This window comes from Eublepharis macularius, chromosome 12 (assembly GCF_028583425.1).
Source record: "Eublepharis macularius isolate TG4126 chromosome 12, MPM_Emac_v1.0, whole genome shotgun sequence".
NCBI classification, from domain to species: Eukaryota; Metazoa; Chordata; class Lepidosauria; order Squamata; family Eublepharidae; genus Eublepharis; species Eublepharis macularius.
Window position 1 is genome coordinate 23165587 of NC_072801.1, and position 23233 is coordinate 23188819.

At 45.9% G+C, this 23233-nt stretch overlaps 1 protein-coding gene across 1 annotated transcript in view; it reads right to left on the minus strand.

Moving 5' to 3' along the window:
- Window positions 1–14970: 14970 nt before the first annotated feature.
- The window catches only part of PRKAR1B (protein kinase cAMP-dependent type I regulatory subunit beta), a 116918-nt gene continuing 108655 nt past the window's right edge, over window positions 14971–23233 (minus strand). Inside the window, exons 10-11 of the mRNA XM_054995620.1 lie at window positions 18395–18476; window positions 14971–18192 (exon numbers count right to left, since the gene is read on the minus strand). Coding sequence (XP_054851595.1) covers window positions 18020–18192; window positions 18395–18476 — 255 coding nt within the window. The 3' untranslated portion in view covers window positions 14971–18019. The remainder of the gene's footprint in view (window positions 18193–18394; window positions 18477–23233) is intronic.

Below are 23233 nucleotides of genomic sequence, written 5' to 3' on the forward strand. Positions count from 1 at the left end.
GGGTGGACACTGTGGCATCACTTCCTTCCCCAAACTCCACCCTCTCAAGGCTCTTCCCTCAAATCTCTAGGAATTCTCAAACCCAAGGTTGAGAACTCGTGTATACTGCAAGACAGCAAGGAAAGGCTACTCTGTGGCAGAGAGGATTCTTCTTTAGCGCAGGCAGGTTCCGCAACTCTGAACTCTGTGCGTGTATGTAGACACCACTTCCCATGAGTCAATTTCAGCTTTCAATTAAAAAAACAGGTTTCTGCCCCCCACTGCACAGATCAGTGCAAATATCTAGTGAAATGCTGAAAGCCATAAGGGAGTGAGGCATGTATGCATATGACCTGCGTCTCAGCAGTATGGCTTTAGAGCTTTTTGACCCTCCCTGTGGTTGGCAGAGTCCCTTGTGCAAAACAGGCATGGATGGTAATTTGCATAAGTTATTCAGGGTATAGATTTTGGGTTTCCATGGTACAGAATGGATTGGGGGTGGAAGGCACAGAGTACACACAGTTCTGCTGAAGTGTAATCTCTCAACGGCATGTTTCATAACTCTCTTGTGCTTATTGTGAAGGGGGAAAATAGTGATCATAAACTTGCATTTAGTAAAGCTGTTTCCTTCGGATGATGGTTGACAGACAAACTGGCGCTTGGCATCTTGAGTCATTATTGCAAAACAAAATAAAATGCTTGACCAATTATATGATAGAAAATGTTGCACCTTTTCTCAGCAGCAGCCACAACTGGTTACCGATGCAGTTTCCATCCTCTTTGACAGGTCCACCAGTTCATGTCAGAAAAAAAACTACCCCCATAAAATCACGCTGAATTTGGCAATGGAACCAAGGCAGGTGGGGGAGAAAAGGGAGAGCCAGGAATACCTTGGGTGCACAGAGGGTGGCCTTCCCAATCGGAGGATGTGAGAAAGGAAGTTCTGAGGGGCTGTGGCTGATCTTGAACATGTCCTGTGGTTAGAAGCATTTGCTTTGCCCTGTGGTCACCATGGACGGCTTCCATAGGCAATATTTGTGAGAGAGAGTTGAATGCTCAGACGTTTCTAAATGGCTGGATAACACAAAGCCATGTGGCTGGCTAAAGCCATCTGCCCAGCACGTTTTGGTCTGGCCCCTTTTCCAAGAAGCTCAGTACACGGTTCTCCATTTTATCCTCATCTCTGTGATACAGATCAAGATGGGTAGCCATGTTAGTCTGTCTGTAGCAGTAGAAAAGACCAAGAGTCCAGTAGCACCTATAAGACGAACAAAATTTGTGGTAGGGTATGAGCTTTCGTGAGTCACAGCTCATTGTATCTGAAGAAGTGACTCATGAAAGCTCATACCCTACCACAGATTTAGTTCATCTTATAGGTGCTACTGGACTCTTGCTCTGTGATATAGGTGAGGCCAGGGCTTTTTTCCTGGGAAAAGAGGTGGTGGAACTCCGTGGTGGAACTCAGGACCGCACAATGACGTCACTTTGGGTCCTCTGGAACAAGGGGGGAGTTTTTTAAAGTTTAAATTGCCCTCTGCGAAAATGGTCACATGGCTAGTGGCTCCGCCCCCTGATCTCCAGACAGAGGGGAGTTTAGATTGCCCTCCATGCTGCTAAGGGAGAGAGGCCACCAGTCATGTGACCATTTTTAAGAGGTGTCTGAACTCTGTTCCACCGCGTTCCTGCTGAAAAAAAGCCCTGGGTGAGGCTGAGAGTGTGACTGGTCCCAAATCACCCAGATTCTGGTCCCACACTCGGCCTCCTCTCTGTCCCTTTCCTAGGCTTTCTTCACCTGTCCCACCATCTTTCTGCCGTCCTGCCTGCTCTCTCCTCACTGAGATCCTTTGGGGCTGTTGATCCATTCCAGCAGTGAGCGAGTTAAGGCCCAATCACTGCTGTTCTGATCCCATCCCTTTCAGGAGACCTCTGGACCACTGTAGTGATTTTGTAAAGTACTTGATGTGCTTTTATTTCTTTTTCCTTTTTTTAAAAAAAGAAGAAAAGCTTTCCCCCCCCCCCCTTTCCGAGTGTTGTGAGAAGAGGAATTTTCCCTTTTGGCCAATTCTACATACTTTTTGTCATAAGAGAAGATGTGGACTGAAGTCGTTAGTAGAGGCTAAAGCAGGGGAACCGCAGGATATGTTTTGGTAGCGGATCAAGCAAACAGAGGATAATTGAAAAGGCCATGGAGAAGGGAGAGAAATTAGTTTAACACTCAGGCAGTGAGGCAGCAAAGGGCGCGGAGGGCCTGATTATGAGCAATGGCAATTTGATAGAGTAGGAATTGATGCCAGGAGGGAGATCGGAGATGCACCATGAGCCAAAAAAACAATTATATGATTCCAAAGCTTTTTTGAGCCCTAAGCACCCATCCACAAGACGGGGGGGGGGGGGGGGGTGCCAGCAGTGCCTCTGTATGATTTACAACTCTAGTCTTGGCTTCTTATAATCAGCCTCTTCTGGAGGAAAAAGTCTTTTGTTGTGCCTCAGTATCAAGAACAATGGGATTGTTCCATCACTTCTTATGGCAGAGGCACAGCAGATAACCTGCGGTCATAGGAGGCTGCCTGTTGCAACTCTGCATGTGTTGCTTGTGTTGGGTTTGCTCCTTTTAGGAGTCATACTCAGGAATGTCAGTTGCTCAAAACCGTAAGAGTTGGCTGATAATAACTCTTGTTTTTTTCCCCCCCAGGCAAGTATTTGAAGGTGTATGAGCGAAGAATTTCTCCAAGTTTAATTGCAAGGAGGGTACCTTCTGAAGTATGGAAATACTGTAGTAGGAAGCTAGCAGAGGCCAAATCCCCTTTCCAAACACTGTTTTCTCCCTTATATAACTGGAAGTGGATTATTGCAGCACTGTAGTAACTTCCCAGAGATTACAGAATAGAGAGCATGGATTGTCATCATGCAAAAATGTCCTGCCCTGTGCTAGTCTCTGTCCCCTCACCCCACCACCTACCTTGTGGTGACTCAGAAGAACCATCTTGCTCAATAATATCTCTGACAGTGGCTCTCTGGGGTCTCAGGCAGAGCTAAGGGGTAAGAGATCCCAGGTTGCAGGTGCAGGGAAAGACCTCATTGCCCAAGACTCTGGTAGACAATGCTGAACTGAGCTGATAACCCAGGGTTGCCACCCTCCAGGTGGGGGCTGGAGATCTCCAGGAATTACAAATTATCTCCAGACAACAAAGACCAACCACCACCACCACCTGTGGAGAAACTGCTGCTTTGGAGGGCATACTGTATAGCATTATATGCAGCTGAGGTCCCCTCTCCCCAAACTGCCCTCACCAGGATCCACCCCTAAATCTCCAGGAATTTCCCAACCCAGAGCTGGCAACCCTACCTCAGAATAAGCCACAGTCAGGTGACTGGCCAAAGACTGATGAAGTCGGGGGATTTATTCCTTTGGCAAAAGAGAAGGCCGAATGCATTTCTCAAGGGAGAGGAATGGGAAGGGAGAGCCATCGACCCAGCGGTTGGGGCCAAGGTGAGCTAATGGAGGCTGAGAATGCCCCCTTTGAAACCGTCCGGGCCACGAGCCTTCATGTGCCCTCCCCCAGCTGTTCCACATGTGCCAGTCGCAGCTAAGTAATGAGGCCTTTTTCAGTTTCTGCTGACCCAGAAGCTTGGAATTGCTGGCCATAAACAGATAATTGGAGTATTCAGGTGAGCTATAAAAGGGCTACGGGTGATAAATCTTTAGGGCCTGTGGTGTTAAATTCCTCACACAGTCACAAAAGACTGTCGGACTGCAATCTTTTCCTTGGCTAAGTCAGGCGCCTATTGTTCACCTCTCTATCTACTTAGGACTGCAAGGGAAACTAGCCACTTAGGGTTGCGAAAGAGGTGGGGGTGGGGAATGGAGCTGTGGTGTGTGCACGCACATGCACGCACAAACATGTGCACTGTGCCTTGAGTTGCCAATCTCCAGGTGGGGCCTGGAGATCTTCCGAATCACAACTGCTCACCAGATCACAAAGATCAGTTCCCCTGGGGAAAAATGGCTGCTTGGGAGGGTGGGCTCCATGATATTATACCATGCCGATGTCCTGCCCCTCTAGGGTTGCCAGCTCCAAGTTAGGAAATTCCTGGAGATCTGGGGAGTGAAACCTGGAGAAAGTGGGGTTTGGGGAGGGAAAGGACCTTGGCATGGCATAATTCCATAGAGTCAACCCTCCAAAGTAGCCATTTTCTCCTGGAGGCTGGCAACCCTACTCCCCTCCCCAAATCCCACCCTCCCAGGCCCCACACACTCACAGACACCCCAATCTCCAGGCATTTCCTTACACAGGCTTGTTAACCCTAGCCAATCAGCACTTTTGGAATTTTAGAACATTGGCCACCAGTCCCAAAATGTTGGGTGGGTCCAAGCCAAGCATCATCCTAGGATGGAGGCAGTCCTTTCTGAATGAGTGTTCCCTGCACCCAAAGGTGATACAAGCCTGATCTTTCTGAAGTACCTCCTGCTTCAATGAGGGGGGAGCCAGGATTGGCTGTTTCTTTTCGGGAAGAGGTGTTTTGGAGAAGAAGCAAATGGACCCCCGGAAATCCATCAGCAGACACTATGTTAGGGATCACTGCTGTAACCATTGAAGAACACTGAATTGTCTTGAGTAAATGAAATTCCAGAATATTCAGAATATTCCAGAATCTTTTCTCTTTGGGGCATTTTTGAGAACAGATCTGTTCCTCACTCAACCCTAGTAGCCAAGATGTCAATGAATCAATGCTCATCCCGAAAACCACCACCACCCCATGTGGCTTTTAGTGTTTCCCAGAAACTATCCAGATGGCATTGCATAAGAAAGGCAACCCATCTGCCAGCCTTCCCCCGGTATCTTTCCCCCCCCCTGCACACATTACATAAATAATGTGAAAATAAAGTATGCAAATGACTCTTAGCCCTTCAGCTCATGACAAGATTGAGCCTGGCCTGCAGTATCCAGCATCTGCAATCTCATGGAGAAGAAAATGATATGGCTGGTGATATGCCGCAGGAGGCATTACCTTTGGGTCTGCAGGGAGCACCCCTCTCAGGAGGACACCTGGCTTGGACCTTTGTAACGTTTTATTACGGCAGCCACTTTGTGCGTGGTGGCCTTTATCAGGAGTTGCCAGCCTCCATGTGGAGTCTGGAGAGCTCCTGGAATTACTACTGATCTCCAGACTGCAGAGATCAGGTCCTCTGGAGGAAATGACAGTTTTGGAGGCTGGACTTCATGACATTATATCCTGCAAGGTCCCTCTCCAAACAAGGCTCCATCCCCCAAACTCCAGGAATTTCCCAGCCCAGAATTGGCAACACTACGGATACCTGTTTTCAAAATTCCAAAATTGCACACAGCCTTAACAAAATGGGGGGCCTCTCTCGTCTAAGCAACTCGATCTTATTGACAGAGTCATTGGTCAGGCCTTTTTCATCAAATTAACCTGCACACCCATCCTCAGGGCTGCTTGACACGCAGTTCAGAACAAGGTAGCTGCCCTTTTCGATCCCGCTTGCATGTTTCCAAGAGGAAAGCCCTCTGCAGTTGTATCAGGGCTTGTAGGACTCTCTCACAAAGGATAAAATGTAGTTGGGACTTGCTTTGAAGTGCTGGTCTGAATAAGCTCTGGATCCAAGATCTTTACTCAGATATTGTGGACCTTCAGACAAGCCACTATCTCTCTGTTTTTATGGCCTGTGAAAAGGGGCTGAGAAGGGCCTACCTCACAGGGTCATTGTAAGGACTAATAAGATGAAATTGCCTGGCAGATGGAAAATTCTCAATCACTTGTCGTACCGGCCCATTATCTCACCTTCCAGGCAGTCAAAATTATATCTCATTCAAAGCAAAAATTCATTTTCCAGACTATGCCCTGTCTGGTATGTGCATGTGGGATGCGGATGCTTCTTTTCTGTGTAGATAACTCTTTCTTCAAGATACTCTGTCTTAGGGAGTCCTTGTATTATCGTATCCAAACTGTCAGAAAATAAATCCAGTATTGTAGATATCAGCCTCAATTAATCTCCATCTAATCTCTTGCAAATATTAATATACAACAGGAGACTGCTTGGCTTGTTTACATGCGTGAATCAATGCCAAGGGGCTTCTGAGTCAAATCCTGGGGCTAATCTGCCTATAATCTGTTTGGCAGGCGGAGGTGATGTGAAGTGATTTTCTCCTGAATCATTCCTCAAGGTGCTGTTTGAATGGACTTACTTCACAAGGAAGTTTTTTTTTTGACCCGTTAGAAGAAAAACAAGGTAGTTGGCTTTGAGGTGGCAGCAGCAGCTGCATATCCCTTCTTCAGTACAACTAAAGCTAAATGAAAGCTCCAAGTCCAGAGGAAATGTATCTGTGATGATGCTGGAGAGGTCTCAGTTGCTGAGGTCTTCATGGTTGAGTTGTGAATAGAGATGAGCATGAACTGGAAAAAATCGAACCATGTGGTTCATCAAATTTCACGAACCACAAATTTTCACAAACCTGCCCCTGTTTCGCGAGCCGGTTCATTTGAAAACGGCACATCCAGGTCAGAAAACCGCCACTTCCAGGCCAGCAGAAGGTCACTACCTGGCCAGCCGAAGGTCACTTTCGGATCAGCAGAAGGTCTGCAGGAAGTCCATCCCCTGTTGCCTAGGAAACTGATTGATTGGCACCAGGCTGTCTGCAGTCACGAATCAAAAGAAGAACCAAAATGAACCAGCCTAAAGTTCGTGGTGGTTCATCAGAAATGGGATCTGATGAACCATGGTTCGCGAAGCACAAACTGGCCTGGTTCATGCTTAATTTTGGTTCGTATTTCGGTTCATGCCCATCTCTAGTTGTGAATTTCCAGGAACAAGTTGGCTAGCTGCAGGAGGTAACAGGATGCCGGGCGAGGTAGACTTTATGTCCGACCTGACTGGGCTTTTCTTATGTTCTCAAGAAGTGGGTTGCATGTGTGATTTGCAAATAACAGGAACGCATTGTTATTGTTGTTGTTTGTTGTTACCATCATTAAAGCTAAGAAGTGGGGCTCTCTTGAGAGGGATAGAACTTTTGAGGAATCAAACTCTACAAACCACTCAGCTGCTTCTGAGAGGTTTGCTTATAGTCTGTCAGCTCACCCATGAACACAAGCATCACTGCTTCACGGTAAGTCAGACCTTTGGCCCTTCAAGGTTCATCTTGTCTACTCTGACCGGTGGCAGCTCTTTAGGGATATAGAGGAGACATCTTTCATGTCATCTATTACTGTATTTTTTTTCACTGGAAATATCAGGGATTGAACCAGGGACCTTCTGCAGGCAAAATCAATGTTCTCGCACTGAACTAGGGCCCAACCCTATCCATGCATGCAACTAGGGTTGGGCAGGTTCATTCCTTGTGGCTGGTGAATAATGAATATACCAAGCTGAAATTCTTACACCCCACCCCCCCTGCCAGGCCTTTTCTAGTTGGACATAGTGGCCCAGTTCCAAGAGCTCAGCTGCTGTCCCCGGTTCAGTCCTTTGAGCTTTGGCCAAAAATGCAAACACGGTTGAATGCGCTCCTGGCACAACATTGGTTTCCCCACCACTCCACTCTCCAAACGAGAGGGAGTGTTTTGTTCACAGCTCTTTGGATGGCGCCACTTTGATCCACGGCCAGGTTCCGCTACAATTCATTTAGGCCTCTTCGCCGCACCCCCACCCCCACCTTCCCTGGCAAATTGGCCAGAGGACTCACATACTCCCCAAGAAAGGATGGAAACATTCACGCAGCTTTTGACAGTCTGGCTGTGTGACTTGCCACATGAGAACGGCCTTCAAATAATTTCCCTTTCTTCCCCTCCACATGTCCTGCATGGAGAGCCAGCGTTGCATTCCACCCGGAGTGTGTCTGTGGAACACTGATTCACACAACACGTATCTTCAAGTGATTGCTGTTCCTGGGGCTGGTCAAGTGATATTGTGTGGGACACATGTTGAGGTAGTGTCTAGCACGTAAGACTTTAATAAGAGTTGTATTCAAGTCTCCTCGCAACCACAAATGCTCATTTAGTTAATGGAGTGAAATTTCTTGCCTGCTTCTCTTTAGGTGAGAGGCCCCCAACCTTTTCAAGCCTGTGGACACCTTTGGACTTCTGACACAGGGTGGTGGGCGCAATAACAAAATGGCTGCCATGGGAGAAAGGGTCAAACATGCACATGGGAAGCTCAAATGCAGTGGACAAGAAGAGTAGTTTTTAAAAATACATTGGGAATGAGGAGTGAGAGAAAATAAAACCAACACTATGGTGGCAGCTGCTGTAAAAATAATGTTATTTTTATCTGTGTATCCTATCAGAAGCTCTGATGACTAGGAGCCTCACCCACTTTCTAAAAGCCCTTGACAGACACCAAGGAAGGTGCTAGTAGGCACCATGATGCCCACGGACAACACACTGGGACTCCTGTTTCATTTTCTGACTCCTCTGGTGTGTCTTTTGGTATCTCTTTAGATGTCTACCCTGGCTCTGGATAGCCTAAGCAAGCCTGTTCTCATCAGATCTCAGAAGCTAAGCAAGATCGGCCTTGATTAGTAATGGGATAGGAGACCTCCAATGAAGATCAGGGTTGCAAAGGCAGGCAACAACAAACCACCTCTGTGAGTCCCTTGCCTTGAAAACCCCAGCAGGGGTTGCTATAAGTCAACTATGACTTGACGGCACTTTCCTCCACCACCACCACCCTGGCTCATATTTCTCCTTGTTCTGGGAAACACTGCATGACTTGGCCTTGATGATATGCTTAGGGGGCTATCCTACCATGAATCCCAGGGCTATGTCACAAAACACACCGATGTTATTGCAGTAACTTTAAGCTGATGTCAAGGCGGATGCGGATACTGCAAAGCCTGGAAGGATCCATCCAGAGAGCAGGTCCAGAAGTTGTTTGTGCATCAGATCAAAGTGGGGGAAAATGAACAGGAGACATCACTTGAGAGGAGGACATGGGGCACTGCATCTAGCCGACCAGGTTTATGCACAGGCGTACCATGGTTTACTTAGTTTACAAGACGCCTCTGGATTGGCCGTGCCAGGTAGAAATAGAAGACTGGCCCTTCTGTCTTTGTATAGATAACATAGTGTAATGTCTTGCCTGTTTCTCTCGAGGCATTTGGTTTGGTGTGTCTTTTGGTGTCTCTTTACATGTTTGCTCTCAAGAGGCTCAATTCCTCTGCCAGTGGGAGCCATTTAAAGCGCTGGCTGACTCCTCCCATGACTGCTTGGCAGTGGCTGCCCCTTGTGTAGGGTTTCTAGCTCCTGGTTGGGGAGATTTGGGGGGGGGACCTGGAGAGGGCAGGGTTTGGGGAGGGAAGGGACTTGGACTGGCTATAACTCCATAGAGTCCACCTTCCCAGGCAGCCATTTTCTCCAGGGGAACTGCTGTCTGTCACCTGGAGATCAGTTGTAATTCCGGGAGATCTCCAGCCACCACCATCTGGAGGCTGGCAACCCTACCCTTGTGTCCCTTTGCATGGCATGCAGCTGGATCTGAAACCAGGGAAAGCACCCCCATTTTCTCCAGGGGGCTGAGTTTGTAGACTTTTCAGCCTTCTCGTTCAGCCTGCTGTGCACAAGCATCGACCCAAAACGAAGAATGTCGCTTGGAAAAGCCCGGCAGAGTGCTGAGCTTTGCATTCCAGATCCAAGGATAGATTTAGAAAGCAGACATGTGTAATATCGGAAAGACTTAATAAAATAATCCATAGTTTTCAGCCGGGGCCAGGTCTTCTTGAGCATTCTATACAACCTGGCCATGAAGCCAGCCCTCCGAACAGTGGATCAAAATGCTTCGACGCCAGGGATTGTGCTGAGGTTAGGTTGCCCGAGGCCACGGTTTGGTATGATTTTGAAGTATGCACTCTTTTTTGTATTTGGACCGCAACTGTGATTTAAGGGAGAGGGAGAGCAAAGAAAAACCCTGGAAATGCAGCTAATCAACAGATTATCTTAAACACATGGTAACGTAATAAAGCCATTCTGCAGCCCATATAAATTCCACACACTTACAAAAGAATGCAAAGCAGCCATTGTGAGCAAACCCAGTCAGATTCCTTTTGCCTCCCCCCCCCACCCCCAATTGCTGTGGGAAGTCTATATGCCTGACAGTAGGCACTCTGTCCCAGGACTTGGGTGCACAATCAGACCAATGTTGCAGCCTGTAATGGACCTCTATTTCTGGCCATCTGGTTGTATGGTGGGTCTAATGCCATGGAGTTGACCCTCCAAGGCAGCCATTATCTTCAGGGGAACTGATCTCTGCAGTCTGGATATCATCTGTAATTCCAGGTGATCTCCAGGCTCCACCTGGAGGTTGGTAACCCTATCAGTGAGGGTGTCATGTGGGGGACCCCCCATCAGTCTGAAGATCTGGTCTGGATGCTCTCTGTGCACTGCTATTTCCCTTCATTGCAGTGCTAGAAGCAGATCCGCATGGGCATTCCTTTGCACATGCAAGTCTCCTTTCCAAAGGGATGAATGGTCCAGCCTGTGAAACCACAAGAGATTTGTGCATTCCCCTGAGAGTGCACATCATGATATGAAGGATACAGGAGAGAGGCTTTTCTACCACTAATCTAAAATTTCCAAGCAACTCTCAAGGGACTCCGAGAATCCAATTTGAAAGCAATTGTTGTAAAGCTTGCGGCAGCCACAGCAATTATAACTTTTGATCCAACCAGCAAGCCAAATGGAAACTGGAATTAATGTGGCAGGAGCGTTAATGGTGTCAGAGCTCAGGATGATGTTAGCAGCTCTGCCCCCTGCCAAGTCATTCAGTGTTTCTGGCAGATGCACCAAAACGGCCTGCCATCATTCTGTGTTTGGATCTGTTTGGCCCTGGCATGTCGGCTTGCCCTCCTCCTTGCTAAGCAGCAAAGCTTTTTGCCTGCCCGGTACAACTTTTTAAAGTGAAAGCTGCTGTTTGACAGCATGAGAGAGAGCGCTAAAGAATCCTTGGGTCTTTCTGCCCATGTACAAGTTAACAGTCACTGGCAAGAAAAAAAAGCCCTCTTTTCAAATCAAATAGTCAGAAAGGCAGGGCTTTTTTTCAGCTGGAACGCGGTGGAACCGAGTTGCAGAACTTCTTGAAAATGGTCACATGGCTGGTGGCCCCGCCCCCTGATCTCCAGACAGAGGGGAGTTGAGATTGCCCTCCGCACACGGAGGGGCAACCTAAACTCCCCTGTCTGGAGATCAGGGGGCGGGGCCACCAGCCATGTGACCATTTTCTCCGAGGGCAACCCACCGAGTTCCACCACCTCTTTTCCCAGAAAAAAAGGCCTGCAGAAAGGTAAAGGTTTCACACACTTGCAGCTGGAACATTTTAGGTCTTCAGTTTGAGGATATTTTACCTGGTCTCTTTCATTTCTAATTAAAGCACCATAGATATATGGGACGGGGGCATGGCATCATTTTGCTTGTCGGCCTCAGGCACCAAAATACCTCTGGCCACCTGAGCAATCAAAAGTTGAGGGAAGGAAGTCCCAGTGAGGCACCAGTGAAAACCTCCCATTTGATCATGCACAGGTGTGGATGAAGGGAGAAGCCTGTGGCTCTGAGAACCGCCTCTGCGTGCTCTTGGCTTTAATCCTTTGTATCTACACCTCAAGAGGGCTGAGTACTCAGTGTTGGTCTGCCTGAGACTTTTTAGAGAAGCTACCAGTCAGAGTAAGCAATATTGACCTAGATGGACTCCTGTTATCTGACTCAACGCAAGGCCGCTCCAAACATAAATGTATTCTCTTACACTACTCACACAGGTTTGCCAGGTTACAGAGCACATTCTGGCAATGACATTGCGTCCCGTAGTCACATTACCATGTTGTTGCCATGCCAGAACTGCTCTGGTATTGGGGTAAAGACTGTGTGTGTCCCCCCCCCCCCCAATACCGGAACTTCACTCAGCAACATGATGACATCTTTTCTGGAAGGAAGTGGTGTTGTCACATAATAGGTGATGTTGTGACATCACCTGGAAGAGCCCGTGGTAACTGGGTAAGTTGTCCGTTCCTTTCCCTCGTAGCTACCTGAGCTAAGGGGGTGCAGGCTGAGGGCAGAGGGATCCCCTGCCCCCAGGTCAGAGTGACAACAACCCTATATAACCTAGACACATCTGACGAAGAGAGCTGTGGCTCTCGAAAGCTTATGCTACAATATAGTTGGTCAGTCTTAAAGGTGCCACTGGACTCTTTACTATTCAACCCTCACAGAATCACAGAGAAGGGGCCATATAGACCTTCTAGTCCAACCCCCTGCCCAATGTAGGATGAGCCTAAAGCATCCCTGACAAATATTCATCCAGCCTCTTGAAAACTGCCAGTGAAGGGGAGCTCACCACCTCCCTAGGCAGCTGATTCCACTTTTGAACTACTATATACTACTACTATATAATACTACCCTATATAATGTACATGCAAATTCTGCAACAAGAGGAATTGAATTCTGCAACCTGTTTTGCCTGATTTATTCTGCTTTCACTATTCACAAAGAGGAGCAAAATACTAATGTGCAGCATTCTAGCTCTGGGATATGTAGAACCTCTCTGAGAATTTCCACTAGTCTTATTGGAATTCTTCTTTGCTTCCCTTGACAGTCTTCAGGTGCCCCCCCCCCGCCCACAACCAAGAACCTCAAAACTTGCTTTGAGGTTTAGATTTAGGATAAATTTGACAGTACTTCACAGCCCCCTATCTCTCTGAAATTCTCTCCAGACCTCATTTGAAGGTTTTTCACCCTCATAACTCTCAATTCTTCCTATGAGGGTTATTGTTGCCCTATTACTTTTAGCTCATGACTTGTAAGAGCATTGATCTATTGATCGATTACATTTCTGTGCGCAGTAGTTCTGAAGGAAAATGTACATTATACAAGTTACACACAGGCCTCACCTTAGAAGAGGCATTCCCTTCTATATGAACGAGGCAGTGGAATGCTACTTCTAAGTCTAGAGCAGCCCACCCTATTTGTGTAGCTCTAGTATTAAAAATAATTTAAAAATTTGGGGGGGGGGAATCTGCTGCCCAGTTAATCAGAGCCACTTTATTAATCCACCTAGAGATTTGTAATTATTTAATCTGATTAATTAATAAATACTGCTGCCCTGTTGTTGTTTTTGTCTTAGGATAACGCTTTAATTCTCAGGATGCCGAATCCTTTTGAATCCTGAGCTCAGAAGTCACACAACCCAATAGATTCTCATGCACTGCCTGGCAAGCATAAGCTCTTAACGCAGCCCGTTCGACAAAACATATCCTCCGCATTCCAGGCACTGGACAGATGGTTGCAGATGCTGCTTCTGTGGCTGGCAAGCACGTTCAGATTTGCCATGCAAGAGAATGTGTGCTGAGTAAAATCCCATTCCAGAGCAAAGGGATTTTCAAAAAGTGGGGTGAGGATGGGAACTCAGACAGATGTGTTCTTGCCAGGGGAAGTTTAGGGTGGATTCTCAGCCCACAATACAGGTTTATAAATTCGGAAGAGTTGTAGAGAGTGGATTGGAGGAAACCATTTGTTCACTAAAAAAAATACAAAATCCATCCATTGTAAACTACCTGTTCAAGGCTAACAAACGAACCACAAATCAGCCTGTTGGGGATAGCTAGACTACGGATGTAAACAGGTTTAATAGTTGGATTCTTTCTCCTGGGGAATCCTGGGATTTGTATATCATGCAAAGGGTGGGGGGAGATTGGGGATTTCTAATGGAGAGTTCTTGCCCCCTCACGAAACTACGGTTCCCAGGATTCTTTGGGAGACTCCTGACAGGTGTAAAGCCAGTGCACGTGGAGCCACACCTATAGAATGCATTCTTACTAGTTACTCTCCTGGCTTGGTCCTTTGCATTTCAGGCAGGGCTTGCACAGGGGAACTGTTAGGAGGACCATCTTATTCATAAGGCTGACTAGGCCAAAGCCTAGGGGCCCCCGCAGGGACTAGGGGCACATCAATTTTTTTTGCTGAGGCACACCCCCACATAAATTACAATTGATTCTCTTATATAACCTGTTAGTAATATAATCAACTGCTTCCTTATTGAAGTGAAACAAATTGTCTCTCATATTAAAGCAATTATCCATAAATTATATATGTTTAATAAATGATAAAAAATTCATTCACTTCAAAATATTACAGTATTGAACAATTATACCCCCAAAATGGGCTTTCTTGAAGAGTTCTACTCGTGCAATAAAAATATTTTTTACAATTGTGACTAGAATTCTTCAGTAGACCCTCAAAATGGACATAGGGCTATGTACTGCGGACCAGTACCCACCGTACCAGGGTCAGGCTGTCAGCTGTAGTGGGGTGAAAGACTGAAGTGCTGGAGGGGACCTGAAAGACCTGAAAGCTTGGGGGCTCGGCTATGGGAACTGCTATTGGATTTTGCCAACTACCTGTATACTAAATCCAGGCCTTAAAGCTCAGGGCTAGCCTCTTCGCCATGATTTTGCTGAATGCAACTGTGGTAGGACCCCACAGGCCATGACTAACTCTGGGCTAAATATGGTGGGTGAGGCTGACTGTAGTTGAGATCTAAAAGGAGTGCAAAAGAACCCTGCTCTGCTCCCTTTGGAACCTTTTCTATTACCAGAGGTCCGTGTGGCATTACCAGGTAATCTCCTATTCCTGGTATTTATTTTATTTATGTCATTTATAGTCCGCCTTTCTCACTGAGACTCAAGGCGGATTACACAGTGTGAGATTAGTACAGCCAGTATCAAGAACATTTCCATAAACAATGCCATAGGGTAAATAGATACAAGAAGCATATAGGCCTAGCATCTCTGTACCAGGGCCTCTGCCAGGCTGTGAGCTTGGACAGAAGCTCCACCATGCTAACCCCTGATGCCTTTGTTCATGTGAACACTGCATATGTCCAGCTTGGAGCCCCTGGGAAATCTCCTTTACTTATGATGTCAATTTTTCTTTATTGAAGAAACTCAAGAGCCACTTCTAAGTTCCAAGAATTTTATTCACATCATAATTCTGTCTCATTGTCCTGATCAGTTGTCTTGAAAGTACAACAGAAGAGCATTGCTTGTCTTGGTTACACTGAATGAACTCCAGCGGTCAATGGTTTTGCTTTTCTTTGGAACATTTACGACAATTATGGACATTTGGTTTTGGCCAAAAGTCAGATTTCTTTGAAAATAATGGGTGCAATATAGCAAAAAATAAATAAATAAGGGTACTCTAAAGCCCCCCTGAAACCAATAATACTTACCTATTTGTCTTCGTCAGTTCAGCCTTTTAAAGATGGACACCAAAGTTACTATTCCACACAATATTAGCTTTTCTGATTGAAATAGCTGCAGGCTGCCCCTCTTCCCCTAAACATGTTAGAGAATATGTAGCAAGTATTAAGAGTTAAACATTCTTTTATTCCTGATGTGTGGAGAGTAAAACCATCAGACCTTGAAACAGATCAGGAACAAAATACTTCCCCCATCTTTTGTGGGTTTTTTGCACATCCAGGAATCGTTTGTTGATTTTAATGCAGAGGGGGCATTGCGGGGGCGGGGGGGGGGGGAGAAGAGCCACATTCCATTTCAGTATCTAAAAATTTTCCTGCCTGGTTGTCTAGAGGCGAGTCTTCATTACTATAAGTGACCAAGCAAGTGGCTCTTTACAAGACTGCTTTAGGGCCAACGCTACAAGTGATCTGGAGGAGCTGCCATTCTTCATCTCTTCTCTCCCTTGCTTCATAGCATCCATTTTGAAGAGCACTTCCCTCTGCCAATGCATGACCTGAGGCAAGGCTGCGCAATGCAAAGATGTAACGTCACAAATTACTTGCGTAAGATTTACAAGAGAGGGGGAGCTCTCACAGTGCCTCATCTGGCCTTAATCCCTGTCCAATTCAATGGGATACAACTTTTGTTCAATTGTACCCATTCTTCTGCAAACTTCCACACTGGGTGTCTGATACTGCCTAGAATGCAACAGTGATCAGAAGTTTTCTGTATATTACACCCGTTTCATATTTTTTTTTACCACAGAAATGCAATAAGCTCAGCAAAAGGAGTGATAAAACATTACCTTTTTGTTAAAAAAAGTTTTCCTTTTTTAAAAAAAAATGTACACAGAACAAAATAACATAACACATCACAGGAAATGACTTTTATATGATCATTACAGCATATATTCGCTTTCTCAAAATCTTTTTTAAGATGATGCTCTTTAATCACCAGTCATGTCACACGGCATCTTATTTTCCACATTTTCTACACATGCAAAAAACAGTGTCAGAGATTATAAATAAGCACAATAAATATAGATTACAGCAATCAATAAAAATGCATGGGAACAAATCAGAAACTCTTCTTCCAAGTAAAAGATACCGTACTGACAGGATATCAGCGAGGGCTGAATTACATGGACCCGGTGCTAGAGAAGGGAGACTTTAATTTCCCTTTGGTGCCATTTCCCTGAGCAACACTGCTCCTCCCCGGGTTGCTTTTAGCTTTGGTAGGGAAAAAAGAGCCACTCTTATTAGGCCTGTCTTTTTCCTTACTGGAAAAAGGTCAAAAAAGGTCGAGTGTATTTTTTCCATACAAGAAGAAAACCTGGCACAATACAGTCAACTGGATTTTCCCTACTTAAAAAAAAAAGACAGGCACAGTATGGGTGTCTTTTATAGCCACAACAGAATGGTAGAAGGAGAGACGTTACAAAAGAGAGGCCAGTTTAAAACAAGATCCCGTAAAAAAGAGTGGATAAGGGCCACTTGTCGTGAATATAAAAGCATCTACATAACGGACTTCCACTTCAATGCATCTAGTGATCTTGTTCATTTTTAAATTTTACTTCGTTTATATCCTGCTTTTCTCCCCAATGGTGACCCAAAGCAGTTAATATCATTCTCCGCTCCTCCAGTTTCCCCCCATGCAACAGCCCTGCAAGGTTGGCTAGGCTGAGAGTGTGTGACTGGCCCATGATCACCCAATGTGCTTCCATGGCAGAGTGGGGATTCAAACCTGAGTTTCCAGACCCTAGTCCAACACTCTAACCACTACACTGCACTGGTTCTCATGACATGAGCTCTGACTCATGAAAGCCTGTGCGAGAATATATTTTATTAGTTTGGTCTCCTGTTTTATTTAGAAATATGGGAAACAACACACACAAACCCCTCCCGGCCCAGTTTAGAAATTTGGAAATCCTGTTGCTCTCTGCATGACATCATCATGTATCGGATCCAAGTCTGACAAAGGTGTCCCATGCTGACTGACGTCAAAGGGAGTCTCACCACTGGGTTACTCTCATGTCAAACACTGGACCCAGATGTGAGCGATGGTACCCTTGAGGCAGGACATCATGGAGAAAAGATTATGACATGGAGAAAACGGTTTCTGCCATGTGCTGGTACCTACCCAAGCACATGTCATTAACAGCCCCAAAGCAAAGTGGAAACAAACCAACAGATACCTCTTCACACGGATGGATGCTCCGGGCATAGGTTTCCCCTTGCATTTTGTGATCATTGGTTTTAAATACCGGTCGTGTTCAAGAAGAATATACCTCCACCTTATTGAGTACACTGGAGTTGTGTGACATAATTTCTGCTGTATTGTGGCCCTCTTCATGAACAAATTCCCAATTAAATATTAAGGGGGGTCTTTTGTAACGTGAGACCTTGAATATTTAAGACTATACTTTTTATAACAGGATGACAAACTAGTTGCCGGCTTTTTAGCAAAACTAGCTCAAATAAATGCAGAAAGAGGTACCTATGTGGCCTTTATTTATCTTTTTAATGGACAATATTTTGGGGCTCTGGTGACAATGACCAACTGGAATGCAATTTAAATTGAGAACTCCAAATGGCTCCCCAAAGCCACACGCATCCAGATCTCCGCTGCCTGCCCTCTTTAATGAGACAAAAAAATTGGACATCCAGTGACATGAACATTTAAAACAAAGTAAAATACATAAAATGCAATACATCCTGCTTTCTTCATAAAGCTATGGAACGGCACGGGTCAATTTTTTTTTAAGTGCACGAGTTTTAACGTGAAGGCAGCAAACCCCAAACAGAAAGAACTTAAACAGTGAGGGAAATGAAACTGTTGTATCTCTGGATGTTCCTCTTGAGGATTTCCGAACACGGGCCAAGTACTCGTTCAAAGCGCGGGCGGTCCAGTTTGACGCACTTCAGGGGCCCACGCGCCACAACGGTTGCAGCCCGGGGCCGGTTGAGCAAAAGGGCGATCTCACCTGGAAGTAGCAACGGAAAGGCCATCATGCATCTGAGAATGACGCCCCGCGCACTGACCAAGGACCAATCCCTACAAAAGCACGAAGGAAGACCCACCTTCTACACAGAGAGCTCAACCCACACAATGCCACGATGCAAACATCTGTCTAAACATGATGCCAGCTCGCCTCTCTAAATCAACTGAAATGGAACAGAGCTTACCGAAATAATCCGATGGTCCAAGCCGCCCAACTTCAACATACTCCTCATTAGCAGACCTACGCTGAAGGACAGATGCCGTACCCTGAAAGACATGGCCAAAGGGGTGTATGTCATATCACTCTACATAAATGCTGCTCCGAATATCTGAACCAAGCATCAATGCACAATAATCCAGGGTGTCCTTTCCTGCACACAATATGTTCTTACAGCCCATATCCACTCCAAGTCCTGGGCATCCAGTTCTTGTTCGGTTTTCAACAATATTTTCTTTAAAAAAAAAAATTTTTTTTTATTGGATTAGAAATCTCTATAATATCTATTACAATCAATTTCCTTTAAATATTCCAGTTCTAACCCCCTCCCTTCCCCCCCCTTTTGTTGACTTCCAACAGTTTTCCACAATATTTTCAACAACATTGGTTTCAAATGTTTGGATCCTACTTCTTGACCTTCCTATCAAGCTCACAAAGAGGCATTTGCAAAAATTTTTTTTAAAAGACACAGTATTGAAAAGAAGAAACAAAGTGACCTGGTAGGCTTCATAATTCCAGCCTTTGGGCACTGGGGCCAGTAAAAGTCCTGCACCACCATGAGGACCTCTGGGATGTTCTCTCTCTTCCCCCGCCCCCTTCCACCATATTGCCAGTTGGCATTCTGAATTGAGTGAAAACCCAAAGAGTAAGGCTTCGTTGTACTTCTGGGTTCCCCTCCTGCCTGATCCCCCCCCCCCCAGTTCTTGCCCCACTGATGGAAGTCTTCATTGTTCAACTCCAACACAGGCAACAGTAATGGTTGAGGGGATGGAGAGGAAAGCTGGTAAGCACCAGTTGGGAATGCAGAACACACGAATCTGCCTTATACACGATCAGACCATTGGTCCAACAAGGTCAGTATTGTGTACACAGACTCATAATAGCTCTCCAGGGTCTCAGGTAGAGGTCTTTCACATCACCAACTGCCTGATCTTTTTAACTGGAGATGCTGGGGATTGAACCTGGGGCCTTCTGCACGCCAAGCAGTTGTCACTGAGCCATGGTCCCTCCCCAAAGCAGGGGAAGAAGTAACCCTTCCATCCTTTAATCTGTCTCACTCCTCTGCAAACTTGATGGCTTTTTAAAAGTTAGCAATAAACAGAGAAAAGACAAGGAAAGGTTATTTAGCTGAAGCGCAAAAAAGGAGAGCTCTGGATTTGAAACATAACCTGGCCTCTGCCAGGACGGGACTGAGCATCTGTGAAGGCTTCTGTTTGGGGGACCGTACCAGCCAAGGCAGGGTCCTGTGGCGCATCATGCAGAGGCACACATTCTGGCTTCTGTGCAGAGCTGCTGCCCAATTAAAGCCTGCTTCCTTCATTGGCCAAACATGAATAATCCCTCCTGGGTACAGACCATTCTTTGGGTGGGGGTCAACAACTCCGGTGTCTCCTTGTGCCCTGCCCATTCTTTCCATGTTTGTGTGTTTTCTGAAATCCCTTGGAGAGAGATGTTTCTGCCCCCTCCCTGAAGACCTAAAGAACCCAGAGGTGGCCCAGAAACCATGCTGGGGCTGTGCGTGCACCCAGCACCTCTGACAAATTATTCAGCCAGGTCACAGTCATTTCATACAGCCCAGCCACTTGCAGGATTCGTCTCCCTATTGTTAATGAACAGATGGGCTTCCATCATATATCTTGCAATTAAAAAAGCAAGATCTCTACAGAAATAATACCATAAATAAAGTAATTTGACTTTGACAGCTGTAAAAAACCCCCAACCCTTTCTTTTTGATATAACACAATGGATATAGCCGAACTTGCTTGTTGTTCTTGTGCTCAATGATGACTCAGGGGGCACGGGCATCTGTCTCATGGTGTTCCCCTTCTTGCCTCCCATCATCACCTGCAGTGAGCTTTTATCTATTTATCTACAGAGATCAGTTCTCCTGGAGATACTGGCTGCTTTGGAAGATGGACTCTATGGTACTATACCTCAATGAGGTCCCTCCCTTCCCCAAATCCCACCCTCCCCAGGCTCCGCCCCCACATCGCCAGGAATTTCTCAACCCAGAGTGAACAACCCTAATAAAAAGTTCCTCCATGTTCCATCATGGCAGCTACGGAAGCCCATAGTCAACAAGTACAGAGATTCCAGCAGCCAGTGAACGCCGAGCTTCTTTTCAGGCCAGTAGATGCAGCTCATCTTGCCTTTCTGGTGGCCCTCAAAATCTCACCCCAGGCAATTACCCCAAGTCACCCAGCCACCTTCTTGGGCAGGGCAGGGATTTATTCAAGCCCGTCTCCTTGACCGATTCATCTCAGCAAAGCTTTTGTTACCATCTTGCAGGACTTGAAGGTCGCTAAGGCAAAGTCCCCTTAATTGGCCTACAGAGGTAGTAGACCTCTCGTTGATCAGTCAGAACCATTTGTCCATCCTCCAGATTAAAGACATCTTTTTATATTCTCAACGGCTTTTCCAAAGATAAAAGGAGAGGGGGGAAGAGATTGGTTATGCACATTTTGCAAGGAGCAAACACACACAAAAGACAGATTTCCACCCTGTCTGGTTTCAGCCTTAACTCTTGCCAAATGCTGCCTTCCGCAGAGCCACTTGTACCACTTATAGTGTGTGTTGGGGGGGAAGGGGGGGTCCCGTCCATCTCCCGTCCAACCAGGTGATATAAACCAGGACATTTTCTGGGCAATTTTTGTCTACCTCTCTGTGGCTTGTCTGCTTTTCAGATCCAATAAATACTCTGAGATCTGCTGCAGAAGGGTAGAGAGATGGCCAATCTCCACATGAAAAAAAATTAAAAATTCTCTGCTTGGCAGTACAGAGCAATGCCTATTCCAGATACATATTTTTCCATTCTTGTTTTCAACCATCACATTTCAGACTCTTGCCCAGGTCTATAATGAACCCAAAGAGGGAAAAAACCCAATATCTTGACAACAGGAAGCAGATGTGAGAATAGATTGTATCAGTTTTTTGCCTCTTGGTGGAAGAGCTCTCTGCTCTGCAAGTGCTTCCTGTAGACCTGTCAAAGGGCGACCCTCCTGGAAATACAGTCCTCTCCAGGGCACAAAGGAGAGGATGCTTATAATTAATCATCAAACGGCTACTCCGTTTTACAGTTTGACTCAATCCTGCAGAATCTTCCATCTCAATGAGCCTCCGTTATTCCATCCGCTGAGGATGCAGAGGCCAGTTGTAGCAACACTGATAACGCCCCGAGGCATCAGGCGACGCAGACTGGCGATATGCAACGATTAAAAATTTCCAAACCTACGCCGTTTCCCGTCCTTTTAATTGGATTCATTTTAATAAACTTCTTACGATGATGAGTATGCATAGGTAAATTACCCAGAACGCCCCAGGCTCTGTCAGGGTTGCTAGCCCTGAGGCAGGCGCCTTCTAAATGGGACCACTTGGCGACTGCACAGTGCTCTTCAGCATTCCTTAGTGTTGCTCAGTGAACTCTAATGTACTTTCAATGATATTACAGAGAATGTGAAAGTGTTAACAGAGAAACAATGGCTTGTGAGGATGTAGGAACTGATCTTTAATGGCTGCCACTCAGCATTTTGAAGGTGAAGTGGGCAACGTGCTAACTCTCTCTGCTGCACAAAACAGAAAGTTGTACCCTGCAACCATAAAAAAGAGGACAGTTTTCAGTCTCCACTATTAAGAGATTATTAACCCATCAGAATGCCCTGCTGCATTTTCATTCATTTTCAGGCCTAGTCTGATCCAGAAGACATTCGCTGCATTTTGTCCAAGACCAGCTGCAAGCACTGACCTGTGAAGCACCCACAGACTGCCACAGGTTACATGTTCCCAGTGCGCTCCATGTTTCAGACATTATATATTAATCCAGTTTCACTGGCCTTTAATCCTCTGCAGTATGCCCAAACAACGCTTCTTTAAAGGAGTTAGATCAAGATGGGTAGACATGTTAGTCTGTCTGTAGCAGTAGAAAAGAGCAAGAATCCAGTAGCACATATAAGACTAACAGAATTTGTGGTAGGGCATGAGCTTTCGTGAGTCACAGCTCACTGTATCTGAAGCTGTGACTCACGAACGTTCATACCCTACCACAAATGTTGTTAGTCTTATAGGTGCTACTTAGGGTTGCCAGCCTCCAGGTAGTGACTGGAGATCTCCCGGAATTACAACTGGTCTCCAGGCCACAGAGATCAGTTCACCTGGAGAAAATGGCTGGTTTGGAAGGTGGACTCTATGGACTTATGCCATACCAAGGTCCTTTCCCTCCCCAAACACCACTTTCTCCAGGTTTCACCCCTCATATCTTCAGGAATTTCCCAACTTGGAGCTGGCAACCCTAGTGCTACTGGACTCTTGCTGCTTTCTTCAAAGGAGTGGTAGAAAGATGGAAATACTTTACACCTTTTTCATTAGTGGTAGCCAGTTGCAGAAAATTTAGTTAATTAACCTTCTGCATTTGAATGGACAAGTTGATTGGTTAATTTAAATAAGCCTGTATGTCACTAAGAAATGCCTACATATTCTTATTGAAGGGGAAAATCATATACGTGACTCTTTTTCATTTCTTTATTTTAATAGACTTGAAAGAAAACAGAATAAACAAACAAACAAACGTGCCCTTCATGGATGGCCCTACTAATTACACCTTCATCCAGAAGTGTTGCCAACCTGCAGGCGGGAGCAGCCATTCCCTTGGAATTAAAACTGTTCTTCAGATTATAGAGATCAGTTCCTCTGGATAAAATGGCAGCTTTGGAGGGTGGACTGTATGCCATCTCATCTCAGCTGAACTCCATCCCCTCCTCAAACTCTGCCCTCCTGAAACTCCGCCCCAAATCTCCAGGGATTTTCCTACCTG